Here is a 16694-nt window from a genome sequence, read left to right on the forward strand (position 1 = left end):
TGTTATCACTATGATACAAAATCTTGATGAAAAGGGGGATGTTGTTATTGTTTTTTATTTATACGTATGAAAGTTTCTAATAAACAGGCAAAGAAATGGGTCAAATGGCTGGCCCTGTAATAGCATGCTAAATTTACTGCGATGGTTTGTGTATGGACTCTCCACACTGGACACTTGCACTGAGTGTATCGGTGGTAAACAGAAACGGGATAGCAGCAGGCAGATGCACTAGACTATGGGCGTGACTGGGTGTAATCCCGGCCTCGGGGACATGCAGCCTTCACTGTTGGTCTGTGCCTGTTGCACACTCGAGAGAAGGCTAACTCCACTGGGTGGGCTCCACAGCCTCACCGCTGGGCTGTCTCAAAGCCTCCAAGTTGCTGTTATTTTCTAGAGAGGCACAGAGTGACTTTCATCAATTGAGGCTTTTCACTTACAGATTATTTTTAAAGCTGCAAGGTATTTTAGTTCAGCATCTAATGCATCTAGTGAAGCTTAGTTGAGAAATAAAGTTAAGATACATGCGGTTTGTAACTGATTAAATACTTAAATTGAGGCTTTAACACAAACATTAAAAGTGACAATCTATAAATTTATTCTAAAAATTGATGAAACATGAAATAAATGCTAAATACTTAAATACTATCCAAAATTTAGCCCGAGGAATAGGACAGCCATGACTTTTTCTTTATGTGACCGAAACCCACTGATAATTATGCAATATCTACATTAATGAATTTTATTAAAAGGAGATAGTCTAGTGATGATATTGTTATTAATTTCTCAAAAGAATATAGGCCACGAATCAAAGCATTTCTAGATAAATGCTTTGATTTTAGAATGTGTTCATCACAGGCCCCAACATGGACTGTTTAATTCCAGGAGCAGATGCGCTGAATTTTCTGTCAAGGGGAAACATGGATCCTGACTCAATGGAGATGGTTTGTGATTCAGCCAGCATCACCTTGCCATTATGTCAGCACAGTGGTTGATACTGTAAAGAGAAATGTTTGGGGGAGCTACTTAAGTGGGCTAGTTTCTATTTCCCCTACGAGCATCTTAGTTTGTTTCTCATATAGTGAGCTTCTTTCTCTTAATCCTCACCTACTAGCCCTCAGAGGCAGCTAAGATCATCAGGCAGCACAATGGCTGAGACTTTAAATGGCTTAGGACCATAAGCTAACGGCTGGGATACCAGCCTGTGGTGCTATTGGGATCTATAAAACCTTCATGAAGGACAGTCCAGTGGAAGGAGCCAAGTCATTGACATTGGGACCCAGGCTCCTTCTTCATTTCTTTTTGCTTTCTGACAGCAGTGAGCTGAACAGACCTTCTCTCCTGCGGGTTCGTTCCCACTGCTGGCGAACTGTGTTATCACAGGCTTAAAGCAACAGGATCAAGGTTAAAACCTAAAATAGGAGCCCAAGTACATTTTTTTAATCTTATAAAATTAAGTTTGGGGGTAATTTTGACTAGAAGGTGCTATTTAATCACTTTTTTTTTTCTGTTCAGGGTGTCTGAAGTCTAGAGATACACTTGAGTGATAATGGACAGTCTAGCTATTAATATACATGTGGTTGACTATTACACAAGCTAAATGATAACGTTGTATGTGTGTGTGCTTTAAATATCTGACTATGCTGGGGCACAGGGGTCCCCCAACATGAACAAGAAATGTCAATCATGCAGGGGTGTCTCCTCAATGGAGGAGATGCCAATCAAATACCTGCCTTCCGTTCAGAAAGCTGAGAGTGGAGGTTCATACCAACCTGCTGGTCTTTTTGCTATCTGAAAGGGCAGACCTCACCCTAATTCCCCAGAATGGTTATCCCAGACTCTTCCCTCCCTAGACTGTTACCCATCCTTAGGGGATGTCATGACTACTTTATGGTCTGGTGGCCTCTATGCTATTAGAGAATACAGTAGACTCTAGGTCTTCGAGCTATAGAACCTATCCTCATTGGTCAGATGCACCTTGTAAAAAAGTCCCTATGTAGTCACACCTTCAGCTTTATTGTGCACCTGGAATTGGACCGATTGTTGCCTGGAAATTTTTCCCCAATGTACTATGTTTTAAACATGCTGACAATGAACTGTCTGGTATTAGACTCTCTGAAGTCTGATCCAAGCTGACAAAGTCAGTCGGCACTGAATTTCCATTTTTATCTCTTGGTGCAGTTCATTTCCCTATATGACACCTGGAACCCTCCCCCCCCACATGACTATAATATATAAGAATGTAAAATATGAGCTGATATTTGAAAAAAACAAGCAAATTTAAACTTACAGTTATTGACATACATTGCAAAGAAAAAACAGGACTAAAAACATATCTATCTAAAGACTTAAATTGAATGAGATCAATTATTTGGCAAAATGTAACCAACTAGTGTATTGTATGAAGTTTCTAGAAAAGCTTTTATAGTCAGCCCTGAATCCTAGCAAACTTTGAAAAACAACCTTGATTCTTTTAGCACTGCCTCTTTTTCTTGAAGGGGAAGTTTTAAATGTTAATTATGAAGTAAAACAAGAAAATAAAGCAACATCTGTCTATGGCAGCTAAGCGCAATGCCCTGTGGCTAATAAAGTCAGGCTTTCAGTGTGTGTAGGCATGGGGGCCTTCTCTTTCCTTCACACAGTTTCCCTCTTCCTCCAGACCTGACCCATCACACCACACAGAAGCCTCCACCTGGGATACCCTGGTTTGTGTTTCCTCCATGTGACTCCATAGGGCACAGCTAGTCAGTAAGACCTGCTAGTAGAAGACTCTGTTTCCCTCGGGAAGCAACCACAAAGTTCAAAACCTGAATTACCAGCACCCCATTACACATAAGGAAACAGTAGAAGGTTATTCGAGGAATAAACACATAAAATCACCATCTAACTCTCCTCATGCCAGATCCCCGAGTCTCCCAGGCTAAACTATTTATTGTCCAACACTCAGTTTAGCTCCCTCTCACGATCTTACTTTGTGCCAAGCAGTTAGTGTCGATCTTCCCGTCTCTTTTTAGGTTTTGAGATTCTGAATGTGTAGGCTGTGAAGTCATAAACTAAAATGACATCTGATAGTTACTGAATGTCTGTTATGAGTCAGGAGCCATAACACAAGCCTCACTGTGCTATTTCGCCATAGAAAGGCCGTCCATATGAAAACATCCTGACTTTACAGACAAGGAAACTGAGGCACAGAAAGGTGAAGAACCTCTCCAAAGAAATCATATTGATGGCCCTTGTATAAACTGGCAGACTCCAAAATCAGTGCTTCTCAGACACTGATGCAACTTGCTTTCTGTCTAATTAACACGTCTTCAATACTAAGTAATCAATAAGGGAACTTGTTGAATGAAAGAGATTGACTGTGCTGGGTATTTTACATCGCCATGTCTGAGCATCCACCATCAACCCGAGTAAAACTGAACAAGCAGGCTGCCAAAGGATGATTAAGTGTCTTCCTAAAGTCACAACTCAACGGGAGCAGGGTTGGAAACGGCACAAGACTCTCGGGGTTCGACAAATGCTGCTTCTCGCCTCCCTGAGGAACACGTGCATAAACCACCATTTCCTTGATGTTAAAAATAACCCTGAGAGGTGGCTGGATGCCAGACACACAGGCCTCTGAGTCACTGCAGCCAGATGGAGAGCCCAGGGGATCGCTCACACCTGAAAAGGACTGCTGAATTACTCGCGCAGGAGGTGGAAGTCTAGGTCGAGTGTGGGACAGTCTCAGTGGGCCCCCAAGAGTGTCAGTTTTACCCACAGTGTTCTCAGTAGCAACAGGTTCTGGGCTGGATTTCCAGGGAGAGCTGTGCCAGGCGTTCTTAGCTGATACCAACAGGTTGTTGTATCAGTTAGGATTCCAAGGAGAGAACAGGACCCACCCACAGTTTGAACAGCCTCTACCAAGCTTGCTTTATTGGTAGGAAAACCTGAGGTAGGGATAAAATCAATTTTTTACTGTTGACACCTGATACTGTGGGACAGCCATCAAGTCGACAGGGAACAGTTGCAAGATATTGCGGTACACTGTCTACAGAACGAGATGCAGCCTGCAAAATGGCTGATCTTTACGGATACCGCGAAGGCTTTTCACATGAATACAGATTTGATCCTCTGAGTTATGGTGAATTTAGAGATCAAAACAAAGAATGGAAAAATAGTCAAAGTGAGGGAAGAATGGAAAATTTAAAAACAAAACAAGACGCACACACACACGTGCATGCGCACACACACACCCCACACACACAGTTTTAGGGTCTGGCCAATGTATGGGGGAAAATATAGTATCCACTACTGTAGAGGAGCCACCCTCTAAAGATACTGGCATTGCTCGGGTGCTGTTTGGTGGTACTACGAGAGGTCCTGGGTTAGGGGGACAACTGGTGTTCCTAATCCCCAGAACCTTGCTGGATCACCTGGTTCTGTCCACGTGGCTGGAGTCCAGCCCAGCAGCCAAACGCCACAGCAGCCGCTGCTGTTGCTGCTCCTGCCAGCATTGCTGGATCCCCAGTATCCTCCAGCACAGGGTGATGGGTACTCCATCCCCACCTCCAGGAACTGCAGCTCCTCTACCTGGCTTGAGACAACTCTTAGGCCCAGCAATCGACCTGCCCCCTGCTCAAGGAACACTGATATACAGACCTCTCTTTATGAATGAATGCCCTCCACCAGAAATTAGAGGTCCACCTTCCCCAGGAATGCATGCACCAAGACTCTAGGATATTGCAAATGAAAATTATTCTCTTTCCCCTGTATTATACCTCATGAAATTGTGTACCGTGTGAGCTTTGACCCCTCTCCCTATTAATTATAGCTAATAAAATATGCAGAGCAATTAAAAAATACTCAGAGAGTACAAAGACTTTACTCTGAAAACTCCTAAAACAGTCTGCTGAGATGTCCCAGTAGGTGAAGAGCTTGTTGCACAAGCCTGAGACCCTGATTTCGGATCCCTGGCACCACAGAAAAAGCCAAGCCCAGTAACCGAAGCCTGTGATCTCAGCACTGGGAAGCAAAGACAGTAGGATCTGAGGGGCTTGCCCAAGCAGATAGCCCAGCTGAATCAGCAAGCTCCAGGTTCTCAAATATTTTTGAGAATCAGCAAGCTCCAGGTCAAATATTTGACCCTGTCACAAATAATAAGGTGAAGTTAGAAGATAACCAAAGACAACCTCTGGCCTCTTAAGCATAACACCCCCATACTCACCCACTCTCTCGTGAGCGCACACGCATCTCAAAATAAACATTTTAAATGTTTATCCCTTTGTTAAGATTTATTTATTATGTATATAATATTCTGCCTATATGTAGGCCTGCATGCCAGAAGGGGGCACCAGATCTCATTCTAGATGGTTGTGAGCCACCATGTGGTTGCTGAGAATTGAACTCAGGTCCTCTGGAAGAGCAACCAGTGCTCTTAACCACTGAGCCATCTCTCCAGCCCTTAGTGTTTATCTCAAATGAATACATGTGGATTCTAAACAAAAATGAAAGAATTAATGACATAAGTGGCATACACTCTAGATTCTTAAAGTGGAAATTTCATGTTAATTTTGTATCTTTTTGACATGTTTCATTATGTAGCCAAGGCTGGTCTCAAACTTGTAATCCTCCTCTCTCATGTTTCAGAATCCTGGAATTCACTGGCATGATTAAATTGTTCACTTTTTCATATTAAAAAAATAACTCCAAAGAGGGTATTTTGGAAAGCAAATAGGCACTCAGATGCAATTTTCAGTAACAAATCAGCCTGCTCAAGATTGAGGAAAGTGTAGTGTGTCATAGACACACAGATCTCTAACGCCAGTACTCAAGATCAGCCAAGGCTATATACTCAGACCTCATCTGCAGAAAGAATTTTAAATAAAATGTCAATATTATCCCCCTCCTCTTGTGGAGGGAAATAAAAACTGAGATGCTCATGATATACCAACGGCAAGGAAGGCAAGGTCTGGGAGAATATTTCCAGAGAAGCTTTGGCAAGCCTTACCTTGTATGGAAAAGACTCGAGGCAAACTCCAGTCACTCCAGAGTCCTGAGTCGTCCAGCCTCTTGCTCCTCACCTGAACTTCGTAAGAAGATCCCGGAAGCACACTGTGCACCAGCAGGAATGGAGCCGAGACAACTTCAGTAACCTGTGTCATGTTATGTTGAAACAACAGAGCACCAAGTTGGTGAGGAGCATTTGCCAAAGCTGAGAAGAAGCAAGCCTCGGCAAATCTCAAAGAAGCAGAGCATCACAGACGTCTGGCCACAGAATTGAAATAAGAATCATTGACCAAATGAAAAAAAAATCGATAAATAGGAATTTAAAGAGCCTGTAGGTCAAACAATTGTGTCAATTAACAAGTACTAACTGAAGGCTAACACCAATGTGGGCTTTAGGGTTTTTGAGAAATGGTGCCTAAGTTCCTGAAAATCTGGTAGCCACGTTTCTGTCATTGCATATCTGGTAGGGAACAATGAGCAGAGATGCAGAGAGGGCTGTCAGGGTCCTAGAGAGGGAAGTTGCCCAAGAAAAAGAACAGGAGTGATAGTGACGTCCTGACCCCGAACTTCAGGCCAGGAGTCAACACAGTTTATAAACCAGAGGGGAAGACATCTGAGGCCAAATCCCGTGGAAAGCAAACTCTAGCTAGGATCTCCCTGTGTGGCACGTTCCGCTTTCCAATAAGGTGCTTCAGCTGGACTTCCTGCTCACTTCAAGACTGTGAGAGGAAGACAGGGGTCAAAGGGTAAATAAAAATCATGAAAAGCGTGAAGCGTGCCTAGAGCACGGTCCTGTGGTTTCAGACTCACAATGAGGAAGCATCTCGCGGCAGCCCTCACTCTGTAACTACACACCGACACCAAGGGTTCCCGAACCGCTCTCTAAAAATAAGGCCTGAGAAAGTAACACAGTCCCAAGAAGATGGATTTCTACCTGGAATGGTGTGGCAGGAAGGCTCACTGTGTGCTGTGAAAGCTTTCACCTGAGGCCACAGGTCATTCGTGACCTCCTCCTCCCCACCCACTCCGGGCTCGGACACCATGCCCGCCACAGTTGTAATCACTCACAGCCTCAGCCACACCTGCCTTCTGCACTGCTCTTCCTGGTACCCAGTCTTCCGGATCCCTACAGAGCCATCTCCTCCAAATCCTTACTCAAATATCAGCCTCCCAATGAGGCACGCCCCAAGCGCCCCTTAGTGTGGCAATCTTTCCTCCTCCCCTTTGGCCCCAAGGCATCTTGCTGCATTTAGAATAGCCCCTGGCCACAGACAGGCACTCAAAACACACATCAGCATAAGCAAGAGCAGGTGCTGATTGACACCACTGGCGCAAACACCGTGTGTAAACACACTGAGCTACAAAAGCGGGAGGATGCTATGTACATCTGCACTCTACCGATGAAAACGTTATAAGTTAAATTTTCATAACTGGACTTTCTGTAGTATATATAAATTATCTCAATATGTAATATTCAATATAATTCAGTCCTCACTAGAAAGCACAGGCTTATTTAGCAGGCAAGGGTAATTTCTGCAAGACTTAAGGATCTTTAATCGCTTCCCAAAGTTTCACTTTCTTTACCAAAATATACTTACCTCTCTTGTAACTGTAGAATTCTCTGAATATTTCACTTGATATTGAAGTGGAAACTGGGCCTCTGTTGGGCTGTCCCAAGAAATCTTTAAATTACCATCATCTGTGATTTCCATATGCAAACCTATCGGTGGATCAGGCTTCACTGAAGGGGAAACGGGGGAGGGGGGGGAAGACTTGTAAGACAGGCAGTTTTCACAGCAACCATATCCGAGTAAAATGTGGTTGAAATGAATTGCCAGCATAGCTTGCCTTTCAGATACTTAAAAAACTTAAATCATTTGAGGGCTAATTCCAGAGTTAAAGCAGAGATATATGGTGGGCCCTTCCTCTGTACCACACTAAGCACAGCAAACCACTGTCTTGGTTTCTTTCCCCTGTGTGGGAAAGACTATAAACCAGTAAGTCGAGTTGTTTTGACAAATGCGATTTCCCTTCTGTAAAACGTCTGCCTAAGTTCACTTTGCCTGGTTAGTTTCAAACTTACATGGATCCTCTGCCTAGATGCAGTCACTGCACCTGCTTTCACTGGCCACGAGGACAACAGCAGAATGCAGGACACTGCTCAGGAAATGCACAGACCTGGGTAAAAGCCAGCATATCTGTCCATGTAAAATACCCACCCAAACACACCCCCTCAGCTCAAAACAGACACTCCCGTGTAATAAATGGACCACTGTAAGGCCCTGGCTGTCTCTCGACATAGGAGTGGGGTCTCTTAGCTTAATGGGGACTTTAACGAGGTAAATGATTTCTGAGTTTAAAAGTGCACGTGCTTATTAACATCTGTATATGTATGCGCATACAGAAGTACTTGATTATGTCAACCGTTATGAAAACCTTTCAAATATGCAAGAAGCAATTTACATATCTTACAGGTAAAGATTGCGCTAATAAATGATGGTTCATAGCATAAAGGAAATTCGAGCAGCCATTAAAAGTCACATTGCAGTAGACTATTGAAAATGTTTAACTTCTGAAGCTCAAGAGGTTTATCACAAAGTCATACTTTCATTGTTTTATAAAATGTATTTAATATTATGTGTGTGTGCTGTGTGCACATGCATGCACACACATTCAAGTACCCTAGGAAACCGGAAGTTGACATTGGACCCCCACACACCAGGAGCTAGAGTTACAGGGAGTTGTGAGCTGTTGTGTGAGTGCTGGGAATCTGAGACCTCTGCAAGAGTCAGAGCTTTCAAATGCTGAGTCAGTCTTCAAGTTATATCCCCGAGGTGTTAAAAATAGTGAATAGCATATATATTGCAAATTAGAAGTGTGTATAAATGGTAATATATATGTATATATATATATATTTGTTCTTTGAACATTCTATGTTTACAAGGTTTATACAATTAATAGGAATTTCTGAGCTTGTAGAAATTACTATTACAATAACAAATTTACTGGTTTGAACTGTATTTTCAACCAAAATTCACTTAGTTCCCATGCATCTCATCTGTTCAGGAATTTAGAGAAAGTTTTTTTGTTTGGGGTTTTTTTTTTTGTCTTTTCATTTATTCAAACCTACTGACACTTATTTTTTGTGCCTTATTACAAGTTTAGGTTATTGTAAGCAGGGTGACTAAATACTAAATGCCACATAAATGTTATTGGGTTCCCAGGACCAAAAACAACACAAAAAATAAAAAAAAACAAAGAGGGGTGCAATTATACACAATTGCAAGTGAGTTCACATTTCCTATCTTCTACCATTATACGCTCATTTTAAAATATATTAAAAACATTTTCCCCTGGTTCTCCTATATCCAGCCCAGCACTTGCTGCCACTGATCAGGCCTGCTGTATGAGTAGAAACCCTCCCCTGCTCCCCATGGCATCTCCAGCCCCTATAATAATCTTTGCACACATGACTCCTAAGACAGATTTCTTGGAGGAATAAAGTCAGGTAAAAATGCTTCTAATAATTTCCAGAAATAGTTATCCAAGATGTAAACAGAGTCACATAATACATATCCATCCACTAAATCCAAGACATACAGAGGCCACGGCTGCTTCAAAGGATCACTTCGGTGCTAAGGTTAGAGACATCTAGGACTGTGAACACAAGAAGAAGCTGCCTGTGAATCCCAAGTACTACATTTCCCATGATTTCCAATATTGTTCAAAGTGATGGAAGCCAGTGACAATCTTTAACCCATAAGCAACCTTTCAACCCCTTCACGTGACTGATTTTTTTGTAAGAGCCATTGTCGTTCTGAAGGACAACTTACCGACAAGTGAGGGCTGCACGGACAGCAGAGGGGACTGAAAAGTGACACCAGCAGCTGTCATTTCCAAATACATCAGAAGAGAGTGGTTGAGTTGGGCTCTTGGCACTGGCACATCGCAGTCACAGCCCCGAACACTGCAGTTGCACTGCACGGCCTGAAAACTGTCTCTCGAGGGGGCCCGGGACAAATCATCTGTGACTTCAGGCCTGCATTGAAATACAAGAGCCAAATGTGAGCATGGGGGTGGGGATACTAGACTAAAGTATGTGACATTATCAACCTAACTTGGGGGAGCTGGGAGTGGTCAACTGAAATGTCACATGACGTACAAAGTGGTATTCGGTCACTTAGATGCTAAGACATGTCCTAATTCAAAAGCCACTAAAAATAATTAGTCAATAAAGAAGATTAAATGGAATCATAAAACATAACTTAAAAGAGGGACTAGAGAGATGACTCAGCAGTTAAAAGCACTGGCTGCTCTTTCAGGGGACCTGGGTTCAATCCCCAGTGCCCACATGGCAGCACACGACTCTCTGTAACTCCAGTTCCAACACCCTCACACAGACATCATGTGGGCAACACACTAATATACACAAAATACATATATATTATATATAAGGTTTTATATATATGTGTGTATACACACACACGTATGTATTTATAACCTACAAGAATGGAGGAAAGTAGCCAGGCAGTGGTAGCACACACCTCTAACCCCAGCACTTGGAGGCTGATAGATCTGAGTCTGGGGTCAGCCTGGTCTACAGAGCAAATCAGAGCTACATGGAGAAACCCTGTCTTTGAAACCCTGTCTTTGAGAAAGAAAATGGAGAAAAGAAAAGGACAAGAAATAATGAGATGAGAAAATAAACAGAGGCTTGGGAATAGAGTTAGTGTCATTAAATGCAAATAGCCTTCACTTAGAAGGCAGTCAGTAGCAAAGTGGGAAGAAAAAAAAAAGACCCAATTACAAACCTCTCATAAGAAATCAATTTTAACATTAAAATGCAAATTTACTAAAGAGAGCATTAGAAAAAGATATGCTATTCCAAGACAAATCAAAATAAAGCTGAATGGCTACACTGACGTCAAGAAAGTTGAATTCAGGGCAATAATTATTTACCATGGTAAAGAGGATCATTCATAACAAAAAAAAATTGTGAAGAGGGGTCACTAAAAGTACATAATAAGTATTTATCTAATAACAGGCAAAAATAGGCTTAGTAATAGTTACTGGTGGAAAATTTAACCATTCTCTAATAATGAATGTAGCAAGTAGACAAAATGATTCGGGATTAAGAGCTGAACAACGCTGTCAACCAACTTGACCCATGTTGCGGGACTGGTCCTCCACACGCTAACCATAGTAAGTTCACCTTGCAGCAAGCCAACATTTAGCAGTGCCAAATTGTGCAAAACAAGCCATCCCTCACATTGAAGGACAATGTTCACCAAGAGCTGCAGAATTTCTCATAGGGCAACGAGAAAGTAGACTCAAATATGTAACATGTTGCATATTTAGTTCTTATTTGCTTTCATGTAAAGTTTATTCCTACATCTAAGAATTAAGCACAGCGTGAAGAAGAGGGGGACTGAGGAGATGGCTCGGTGGGTAAAGTGTTTGCTACACAATCATAGGGACCATATTTGGAACTCAACCCACTTAAAAGCTGGATGTGATTGTGAGCAGTACTCTGAGTGCAAAATGGAAGCAGAAGCTGGAGACTCCCCAGAAGCTCTCAGACTAGCTAGCCTGGTTTGTCAGCAACGAACAGGACACCCTGCCCCCAAATGAGGTGGAATGTGAGGACTGCTGCACTCTGACCCCTCTCTCCACACACACACACACACACACACACACACACACACACGTTGCTACAATCTGTTTAATTCTTAGATATATGAACAAGCTTTACTTGAAAATGAATAATGATGCAAAAACATCTGTCAGATTGATTTTAAATCTGGCTTATTTACAAGACTTACCTTGTGCAAAATTTTCTAGGTAGAGACATAAGTATTTAGAGCTCAGAATTTGTTGCTAACAGCCAGACGTGGTTCACAGGAGGCACTTTCGGTCCTCTGATACAGTCATTCTTTTCTTCCCAGGAAATTTCTCTATAAAATTACTAGCATTCTCTAAGCCAGGTCTATGCTAAACTGGTATGAAATACCACCAAAGAGTGGCACCTGAGGTTTTAATTTAGGAAAGATGACAGCCAACCCCAGTTTAGAGCTCTTGAAGAGTAACTTCACCAACATTAGCTTTGCAAATTGACTATTTGAAGTTTTATACCATGAGCTGATAAAAATGGTACCCCAACCAGGGCGGTAGTGGTGCACACCTTTAGTCCCAGCACTTGGGAGGCAGAGGCAGGCAGATCTCTGTGAGTTTGAGGCTACCCTGGTCTGCAGAGCAAGTTCTAGTACAGCCAGTTCTACACAGAGAAACCCTGTCTAAATAACAACAAAAGATTATATATAATATGTACATATATATGCATATATATGCATATATTCCATTAATTATCTAGATTACAGCCCTTGGCAATCAATTTTCTCTTCTCCAAGTTCTTCATATCCGGCATCATGAGGAGGCTGATATTCAGCTCAGGAGTCCACACTGACCATGTCCTGGGTTCAAGCACTTTACCCATGGATATGAGTCCCCTCACATCCTCTGCATCCCTCTCTCTGTCACCTCAATTCAGCAATATCGCCAGGTGCTGCCCAAGTTTCCCAGTCCTGTGCTGCATTCTGGAAACTTCTCCCATCATAAACAGCTCAGGCAATTTAGTGCCTGCTTTGATTCCTTCCACCATATAAGTCACCACTCCCGTGCAATAAAGTAGATGACGTTCCCTGAAGTCATCTCCTGAGTGGTTCATCTCTGTGCCCTCTACCAACCCACTGGTGTTGCCTTCTCAGCTGGGGACACCCCGGTAATGACAACAATACCCCATAACTCAAAACGAAAACGAGCACATGCCCAAGTCTGGCAGACAGTTGGCTGTATCATTTGAAAGACAGAGCGAGTCAAAGAACCCTCAGTAAATACTCGCTGTTCGTCAACATCTCCAAGTCAGAAAACAAACAAACAACAACAAAAAACCCACCCCTGACCCTAATAGATGGCACCTGTCGTCAACCTGATGGCCTGAGTTTGATTTCTGGAACCCATGAAAAAGAGAACTGACCCCTGCAAGTTCTCTGGCCATGGCCGTGCCGTGACACACGCACCCACACATGTGTATACACATAAACACAAATAAATTAATGTAAAGATAGATTTGAACTACCCCAAGCTCTTCCCAAGTATGAGATCAGCTAGCTTCTCACCAGCTCATGCTTGATTTTCTAAATATTTCCTCGTCTTAGGAAGCAGTTTGCTTGCTGGCCCTCTGCATCTGCATTACCAATGGGAGCAACACCCGTGACCAAAAAGACCACCCTCCCTGGCCAATGCCCCTCAGAAGGAAGCTCAAGGATAATTTTGGTGGAATTTGAGAGAAAAGCACCAGGGCAGGAAGGCTGCACACCTCAGCAGCTACCTGGAGGGGTGAGATAAAAAAGAGGAAGAGAGGGAGGCAACCATTTGGATGTCGACCAGCAGCTGCGTGGTGGAAGATGGAGAAAAACGGGTAAACCCAGAATGCCAGGGAGAGCATGCTTAGGGTTTAGCCAGCATCCAAAATGGAAAGAAAATAAGAAGTTACGATTTTCTGAGTAACTCAGAAAAGTGAACAGGCAGCGGCTCCATAAACCACTGAGTGGTGAAGGGGCTTCCGGGTAAGACAGACTATCTCACTAAGCGGCTAATTAGTCTGCCCCTCACCTCACAAGTCTGTCGGGGAAACAGGTTTCTGACAAGGTCTGAGTGAGTGAAGAGTAGGTTACTGGTCCAGTGATTGACAGGACAACTATAGTAACTCTTTGAAGAAGGTCATTTAGAAGGTCACGTCACCCCCCATGCCAAGAGGTAGAATTTCGATTCTGTTCTTCTGACAAAAAAAGTTTTGTCTTAGTGGGCCTCCATAGAGCCTAGATACTTTCACTTTTCAATAAAGAATTTAAATGCTAAGGAGGGTCTTCCTTTCTTACATTACCAGAAAAATAGGAGGTAGGGCCCAAAGTCCATGAGGGACAGATCCATCCTCATTGTCCTACCAGCTAATAAAAATCTGTCTAACTACTAGGACATGGGAATTATGTAATATCTAGTCTCTCCAGAAATAAGTTAAAGTCAAGAAATGGCATCTGAGGAAAAACAGAAGTGAAAGGGCTTATTCGCTTTTTGAATAAATCTGAAAACTGTGGTACGGTCAGTGAGGTAGCAAAAGCCTAGTGACTCTGGGTAACTTTCCTTGAAAAATCTTGTTTACTTCTCCTGGGTGAAGCAACATCCAAAGCCTCCCCACCAGTCCTTTGGGTAATCTGGGGTCAGGCACTTCCGGGTAGAAAGGGAGATAATGAAAACTGACTTACGTCAATATTGGACACAAACACAGTGAAGCGACCTACCAAGGAAAACTCAGGGAAAGACATGGGTATCTTTCACAAAGGAGACAAAGAAGGGAGGTCACAAAGAATGAGACCAAGTACCTCAAGAGAGAGAAGCCAAGACTCATGAGGCATCATTCCTGAAGCTACAGAGGGACAGGACTAGCATGGCTGAGAGGAAAGCTGGTCAAGGTGTGGAATTCTTCGTATTGAGTTTCTAGGAAAAGCAGGTTTATAAGTGTTGACAAAGTCTGGAGAATGCATGTGACAACAGGTACAGTAGGCGGGGTCAGGAAGAACAGTGAAGCCGTTCAAGGCTCTGAAGCTCGTGTGTGTGGATTTTGAAATCACCAAATGTTGATCGAAAACCTGGGAGTGGAAAAAGTGAAGCTGCCTTTAGTAGTCAGGAGGGTCCAAAGTCGCTTCCCAGCGTGACTTGGCAGGCAACTCTTCTTGACATGACCTGGACATTGCTCCTGTGTTCACTGGCTTCCTAGCTCAAGCCTTCAGTCTTCCAGCTCTGTCGTCTGTGCCGCGGGCATTCGCAAATGCTCTCTACTCCCTCTTAATTCATGTGTGCCTCTTTTTATTACATGTCCACAATTCCAAACTTGGCTGCAGCATTTTATGTTTTTACAACACCTTGTCAGCTAGACAATGAAAGGTATTCTGTAGGGCTTTCCTACCAGACAGAAACATCCTGCAGAAAAGTTCCTTAAGCCAGAAGGTAGACAACTCAAATAGCTTCAGGAAGTCCCTGAAACTGACTAGATTTACTAGGTCCTGCCCTCCCTCCCAGAGTAAACAGTAAGAATGAGAAATCAGCCAGACTGATGACTAAAAGGGGTTTAGATCAACTGAGTCACTGGAAACAACCTGTTGAGCCGCCTGCAGGTGTGCAGTGTTTTCCAAGTCCCTGACTTTGCTGAGCTGTCACACATACTGGGGCGGGCTTTGGTGGTGCGTCTGTTTTTGTCATTTCTTTTCCTGTAAGTAACTCCCCACCCATATTCCTGTATGTAACCCCAATAAAACTCATTGGTTCACCAAGGTGGACTTTGATGGTATCCTTACTTTGGTCTGTCGTGGGCTCCCTATCTGGAGTGATTATCAGTGTGTATAGCTTCACCAAGAAAAGTCTCCTTACATAACAAAGGGAAATCCCGTTGTGAACACTATTTCCACACATTCATAACGTGAGGCTCACAGTAGGGACCTTACAAAGGAAAGGAAGAACTTCCTCCCTGGTCAAAAATAAATGTCTAAAGCAGTCCCAGCATATCACATTTGTTAGAGTATCTCTCCTTCAGGTTCTCAGACAAACATTAATAACTGAGCTCAAACAATGCTGTCCATTTGAGGACATATTTATAGGGTTTTTAAATCCTTTTTAAACATCAAATTTTAGCTCCTGGAAAAACACACTTTTTTCACACATGGAAGCCTTTGAACGATTTTGCTTGTGAATTTTGATGGAACAAAATGGTGATTTCCTTAAAATAAAAAGATACATTTAACTACTGTCTTAAAGCAAGTACCAGCATTTCTGAATAAGGAACTTACTTGGCCATAAAATAATGCTGCATAAAGCATTGTGCATAAGAGCATTGCCAAAGCATTCAGAGATGTTTTAGTAGTCTTCCGAATAGAATTGGTTCTAGAAGCCAAAGATCCGGGAATGACACTCAATCAAAACCAACAGCCTGGAATCAGTATCTAGATATAATACAATATATACTCTCTCTGGCTTCGAACCCCACAGCATTTAAGCAGAAACTACCTTTCTGGGCATAAGCATCTGAGAAGTAGACATCCCTACTGGTGAAAGAAGCAAAGAGCTTCCCATCCATAAATGCAACCTCCATTTTATGACCCAACACCAAAATTAATTTCCTAGCCATGGGCAAAGATAACTCACAGAATTTCAGCTCTGAGTAGACTATTTTCCAATGCCCCACCCCACCACACACACACACACACACACACACATACACAGAAGGATGGCCCTGGACACAGCGTACATAAAATATAACACAAGTTGAAGGTCTGGAAATCCTGGCAGATTATGCCCACAAACAGCAAATGCCAATGGAGGCTGAACAAGCAAGGTTAAGATTCAATGCCCTAACAACTAGAAAGAGGCCAGGGATTTATCCACCTGTCCTTCGGAAGTACTTTCCACTGACAGCCATGATCACTCTCCCCATGACTCTAGTCTGCTTTTCTATTGCTGTGATTAAAAACACCTTGAGGGAGAAAGGGTTTATTCGGCTTCTAGGTTCCTGTCCACCATGGGGGAAAGACACCTTGGGAGCGCAACATAGGAACTTGAAGCAGAAACCACCGAGAAAAGCTGCTCATTGGCTTGATCTC

General features: G+C 42.9%; 1 protein-coding gene across 2 annotated transcripts in view; it reads right to left on the bottom strand.

Moving 5' to 3' along the window:
* Window positions 1-16694, bottom strand: part of Lepr (leptin receptor) — an 84324-nt gene that overhangs the window by 34516 nt on the left and 33114 nt on the right. For both annotated transcript variants that reach the window (XM_041651956.1, XM_041651955.1), the window contains exons 5-7: window positions 9819-10024; window positions 7584-7726; window positions 5987-6131 (exon numbers count right to left, since the gene is read on the bottom strand). In XM_041651956.1, coding sequence (XP_041507890.1) covers window positions 5987-6131; window positions 7584-7726; window positions 9819-10024 — 494 coding nt within the window. The remainder of the gene's footprint in view (window positions 1-5986; window positions 6132-7583; window positions 7727-9818; window positions 10025-16694) is intronic.

This window comes from Microtus oregoni, unplaced genomic scaffold (assembly GCF_018167655.1).
Source record: "Microtus oregoni isolate MIOR12 unplaced genomic scaffold, Mior012 000005F_ref0000423, whole genome shotgun sequence".
Lineage (NCBI taxonomy): Eukaryota > Metazoa > Chordata > Mammalia > Rodentia > Cricetidae > Microtus > Microtus oregoni.